This window comes from Periplaneta americana, chromosome 14 (assembly GCF_040183065.1).
Source record: "Periplaneta americana isolate PAMFEO1 chromosome 14, P.americana_PAMFEO1_priV1, whole genome shotgun sequence".
In the NCBI taxonomy this organism is placed as follows: domain Eukaryota; kingdom Metazoa; phylum Arthropoda; class Insecta; order Blattodea; family Blattidae; genus Periplaneta; species Periplaneta americana.
In genome coordinates this window covers 106,587,450-106,593,449 of record NC_091130.1, presented here as the reverse complement: position 1 = coordinate 106,593,449, position 6,000 = coordinate 106,587,450, and the positions used below count along the sequence as shown (strand labels likewise).

At 35.6% G+C, this 6,000-nt stretch overlaps 1 protein-coding gene across 3 annotated transcripts in view; it reads left to right on the top strand.

Moving 5' to 3' along the window:
- Positions 1 to 4,494: 4,494 nt before the first annotated feature.
- Positions 4,495 to 6,000, top strand: part of ctrip (E3 ubiquitin-protein ligase ctrip) — a 146,537-nt gene continuing 145,031 nt past the window's right edge. Inside the window, exons 1-2 of one of the 3 annotated variants that reach the window (XM_069845838.1) lie at positions 4,495 to 4,856; positions 5,579 to 5,707. In XM_069845838.1, coding sequence (XP_069701939.1) covers positions 5,622 to 5,707 — 86 coding nt within the window. In that variant the 5' untranslated portion in view covers positions 4,495 to 4,856; positions 5,579 to 5,621. The remainder of the gene's footprint in view (positions 4,857 to 5,578; positions 5,708 to 6,000) is intronic. The other 2 variants (XM_069845841.1, XM_069845842.1) reach the window with 2 other exon arrangements.

Here is a 6,000-nt window from a genome sequence, read left to right as displayed (position 1 = left end):
ACAGTCATTCTATATAAAGAATACACGCCTGGTAATAAATGACTATCTAAACCGAATGGATTGACCAGCAGCGAATGGAAGGACGCTATTAAGATGACTGCCAATGTATGTCCAGTACGCGCTCTACCAGGTAGGTCTCAGACATTGTCGGAGTGAGAAAGAAACACTTGCTCACATTCTGGGAGCCTGTCCTCATGGAGAACTACTGAGGAATAGTCGTCACCACGAGATTCGATCCCTCCTAGCATCAGCCCTACGAGGAAAAAACTACCACCAAGTAGAGGAGGAGGTCCATGGTTTGTCCACAAATGGATCTAAAAGGCGCATTCACATCATCACTATCCCGACAAGATCAACAAGTGGATTCATAATTGATCCAACTGTAAGAATGGAAATGTACGAAAATCAGCCTGCTGAGATACATCAGGAAAAATGCGACATATATGACCCCACTATACCATATTATAAGGAAAAATATCATCTAACGTCGATCGAAGTTATTGGATTACTGATTGGGGCTAGAGGAACCATCACAAAAAGATTCGAGCATTTTTGTAAGCAGTTTGGTCTAGGACAAACTCTTGTCACTGAAGTATCTATGTCTGCAGTGAAGGGATCTATAAAAATCCTAAGAAACCATCTCTACAGTTATATAGATTGATCTCTTTACTATGGCGATCTGCTCACTTAAGTTGGGTCTTGCAAATAGACGACTGTGATCACCCAATAGCTAATAGATACTAGGAAATTTTATGTTGCTTCTGGAATTAATGATGTTTTGTTTAGTCTTTTCCAATTATTTCTAATTGTTGTGCTATTTCTTATTCTTTTTCTTCTCCATTGTTTTCTTTTTTTTTCCATTATAACAACAATTTTATGGTAAGCTTTGTCTTCTAGGCAGCCTTCACTTGGAGGAAGCTGAATAAAATTTATTCGAAAAAAATATATACATATATATATATATATATATATATATATATATATATATATATATATATACACAGTCACGAAGCTTGAGTTGTGAGGGTGCTAGGAACAATAAACTGTGCCAGTACTATTTCGCATTGTCTGTTATGAGGCAATATTAGCGATCCTAGTGGTTAGCAACTATCTATGGATGCATATTTACTATGTATTGAACTTCGTGAATGTATATACTAAGACAGTGATATTACTCTCAAACACAAGGAATTGGAAATAATTAACCGTTTAATGTCGTGAAGATAATACATTCTTTATACAATACATTTTACATAGCCTATTTCGTAACAATTCAGTTCTTTATCATATTCCCAATGATATTCCTGTTTGTAGTTTACTTTTCTAAACTATCCTTCAAAATACATGCATAAATATGGAATAATTTACTGTGCACGCAAATAAAAAGGCAAACTTCTATTTCCTGCATGCACACAAAGTCCTCTTTTTTTTTTTTTTTTTTTTTTTTGTCTCATAATTGTAAGTACAAAAACTGAATTAATTTATAAACTGTATAGCTAAAGTCTGTGCTAGCTTGTAACCTTTTCTGTTGGTGGGGCCATGTGAAACAATCATGGTCTTTGATACTACATGTTAACATATTAAATACATTTTATGTAGTAAAATTGATTTTGTGTAAAAATCACTTTAAGTGCAATAAATTTAAAGAAACTACAAACTATAAAACAATGTAATCCAATAGTGAATTCACCAATACATAGAATTATTTATAAAGAAGTTGTGCTCGTAGTCCTGGATGGCAAAATTTCAATGACCTTCGGAATTTGATGAAGTTCCTCCTTATGAATTGAAGAAAACCAGCGAATTCAGCCTATTTTAGTCTATGATGTTCCTGAAAAAGTCTTCATTCTACGTAATGTGCTGAAATTCCGCTTTGACTCGGCTGTTGCAACAGGTATTGTTAGTGTAATTTGAAGGGTTTTGCTCACTTCAGAGAATGAATTCTCAAAGGAATATTCCATAAAAAATTGAACAAATCACACATTGAAGAAATGTCTTTGAAAGTATCATTTCGGTAGATTGTTGATAGTCCATTAATACATTTTTCTTTGGAAATGAATGGATTGTAATTCATTATTGCATTGTGTACTGATGCTGCTAGGTAAAAGGTAAAAGTATCCCCGTCACATGCCATGAAGGCACTTGGGGGGGCATGGAGGTAGATATCCCCATGCTTTCCATGACCATGGCACTAGAATGAGGTGATGTAGTTGGCACCACGCTCTGACCGATTTTTACCCCCGGGAAAGGCCCAGTACTCAATTTTATAGGAGGCTGAGTGAACCTCAGGGCCATTCTGAATGTTTTGGCAACGAGAAAAATCCTGTCACCACTCGGGATCGAACCCCGGACCTTCCAGTCTGTAGTCAGCTGCTCTACCAACTGAGCTACCCAGCCGCTGAAAAAAATAGTTTTGCCAACGGCACATGGTGTTCCCAAGCGCTCATCCATCCAAGTACTGACCACGCCCAATGTTGCTTGACTTCAGGTGACCAGACGAGAACTGGTATTTTCAACATATGGTCATTGTCGATGCTGTTAGGAATGGTTGTAATTCTTACGGCTAATAAATGCTACTGATTTTGTTGCAGTGCAGGTTGACGAAATAACAACTGACACAACTTGCACAAGCCAATTTGTTATTATTTTATGGTACATTAAGGACTGTTAACCTGTTGAAAGATTTATTTCTTTTAAAGAGGTTTAAAGATCGAACAGCTAATGGTCTCTGTGAGGTTTAAAAAAAAAAAGGCCTACAACCTTTCAATTTAGAAAAACAAATTGGTAAGCTATTTTCTTCTGTGCCAAACTGAATGTTGGTCAGTATGTCAGGCATCATCGAGGATCAGTGACAGGTTAGGTTTGGTTTCTTCAGATGTTTGGTATGCCTACCAAAAAAGTATTTGGTATGCACAAGGCGGACCAAAAACTTGAACAAACCAGACCTAACCTGTCACTGGTCCTCGACAATGTCCACATTGCTAACCAACATTCAATTTGGCACAGAAGAAAATAAACTAATTTCCAAAAAATTAATAGCTCAAGCATACTGCATTATGGTACTGTGGTAATGAACAGAAACCAATATGACATTCTGGCTTTGTTGCAGGAAACTTTTTCTCAAGCACAGTTTCTTCATTGTAACGCCCACCAACTCAATTTGGTTATAAAAAGTAAGTTAGGCCTACTTGTTAAAAACACATTCAAACAGTATTGTTGTTTTTTTTTTTTTTGCAAACATTACTGGGTTTACAACATTCTTCTCCTCTCCACCTAAAGATAGTCATGTAGCCTACTGCAACCAGTATGCAATAAGCGCATACCGATGCCTACTGTTTCAACAACATAATGGAACTTAAAGGTCTGTAAGCTCTGTTCAGGAAAATAATATATTTACCGTATTTCTTTATTCGACTGCATGTTTACATGGACCTTACTATTGCGAATAACAAAAGAAGGAACTAATTCATCCCTAAACGCGGTCTAACACCCTTAGTGAGAGCGAAGAAGTAATAACTCAGTGTCTTTCCCTCACACTTTTTCTTTTTCAAGTTAGAAGCACGGCTATGAAAGAAAATGACGTTTTAGGGGCTCACTTCAACCCACTCATGACAAATTCGCCGTGTTTTTTCCCAGTCACTAAGAAAGGGAATTGAAGGGAAACAGGACAGAGTAACAGGCAACAGTGATGTATGTTCTGGTACTGTAGCACATCTAGGAAGGTTTACTTTAATTAAACACGCTCTGTAAATTATGGTATATACTTTTAGTACATAAAATCTGCATTCATTACAACTTTTTTTATAGTTAAGGTAGGCCTATATTCTATTCATTGAAATTCGACCAGAAAATTAACTAAAAACCAGGTGTGGCCCGCACTCACTTGCCTCACCTGATACACAGTCACTGCTACTAACATGTTATACAATAATTGTTCAATGCATCAAAGTAAACTACACTTGACTACATTTTTAAAGAGATATAATGCCATAACAATATTATTTGTTTATAGATTAATGTTTGCAAATCACTTTCAAGGTGTGAATGAACTATGTCTCTTCACGACAGCACACCCTGCACATAAATTCACCTGATGCCACTTCAAACTACACATTTAAAACAAGTTATATATATATTTAAAATTTTATTGATATTTGTGAAATAAATAACAAAATCTAAATACTTTAAGTCTAACAAAATAAGGATTCGCTTTCCGCCACCTTTACAAATATTGATATCGATAATTTCGATTTCGAGAATTAAGTCGTCGATATAAGCATTTTTTTAATAGTGCAAGATTTAAAAATTAAATAGGGGTCGTACAGTTTTCAAACTAGCTAATGTAATATTTAATATAGGTTGATTGGCAATACTATAATATTGGATACATACTATACAAAAATATGCACGTACTTAATGCATTGGAAAATAAAGATAAACTTGTTTATATGTTGAATCGATCATCTATCGATATTTTGCTAGTCAGCAGCTGTGAAGCATGTTGTTTGGTGCGTATTGATAACGAGTGAACAGCTGTGAAAGAGTAACAATTTAAAAGAATCAGTACATTATTATAGCAGTTTTTCCGGAAAATATACGTTCAAATTGATGGATAATATTTGTCATGTTTCAAGCTGCGTTATCTTTACCCGATTTCGGAGCAAAAATTAATGATGGAACTATATTTGGAGGAGCACGGATCCATTAGTAGTAGAACCTTTTCACAATCAGTGTGATTCTGAAGCGTTTGGCTGGAGGGTGAGCAATGTTATACGAACTGGTGGTACAATTTGACTTTAAATTGATCAACTTTCATGTGGATAAATCTCCTTCGATATTTCGGATCACGCAAGGAGGTAGGCTTTAGTGCCTAGTTCCCAGCACTTTTGTTTTCAGACAATTGTTTGTATATGGTATTCGAGGCCTTGGAGAATGAGTAGCAAGTTAATAATAATGGTGGCCCATGAGTCCTTTTGTCCGTGTATGTTTTCATAAAATAAGTACCCCTATATGAATGCAGCATGATTTCAATTTATTAGCAGAATGATGTAGCCTATATATACTCAATTAGATGTAATAAGTGTTATATATGGTGGACGATCGGATTTAAAGCGGCGAAGTGTTTTTGACTTATAATCGATTGCATGTTGTTGACTGGCTGGCACGACAGGGTAGTACGGACAGAAATAGACGCCTTATAATTCCGTCATCAGAACATTTATCGTAAAAAGTGGTTAACGTTTAAAACAAGACAAGAATTGAATTCTTTTGTAAAAATTTAAAACATTTGGGTCTTCAAAGTATCTTAGTATTTTTATATGTGAACATTACTTCCTCGAATCATGTTGCTCGTAAAATAGCATCGGGTTACACGAGGATTTATGTTTAGTGTTACGGATTTCAAAAGAATTTAATATAACCAGGAAGTAATTTAAGAAATTGCATGCAAGATTGAAAATATATAGGCTAACATCTATTGTTCATGTAGTTATTAAATACGGTAAAATATTGCAAGATAGGCCTAACCTAACTTGATATATTACACATGTCTATACTAAACTTTTTGTGTTATTGACAGGAATAGTTTGATTGTGGCATGATTGACTCCATGCAGAGCGTCTATGGCCGAGCAACCTAACTGTGTGTCTGGGGGGTCTGAATCGCTTCTCGATACAGCAGGGGCCGCCATCACACGGAATACCGCAAGGTTAGAAAAATGTTTACAAATTATTTATATGTAGCAGTATTTCCACATAATCTAATGTATTGGATATATAGCCCTGATAATATAATATTACAAACATCACACTTGATGACACTGGAAATGATCATGTGGCAATTGTAAACGCAAGAACCATTAGATTGCACAACAGGTGTGATACAAACATGACCACCGGAATTGTAGCGACTGTGTGTTTTTATACAGATTCTAGACTTTACCTGTAGGCTGCGTTCATTCATATTCTCTGAACTACTTATATCTTTTTTGTAGTTGTTGAG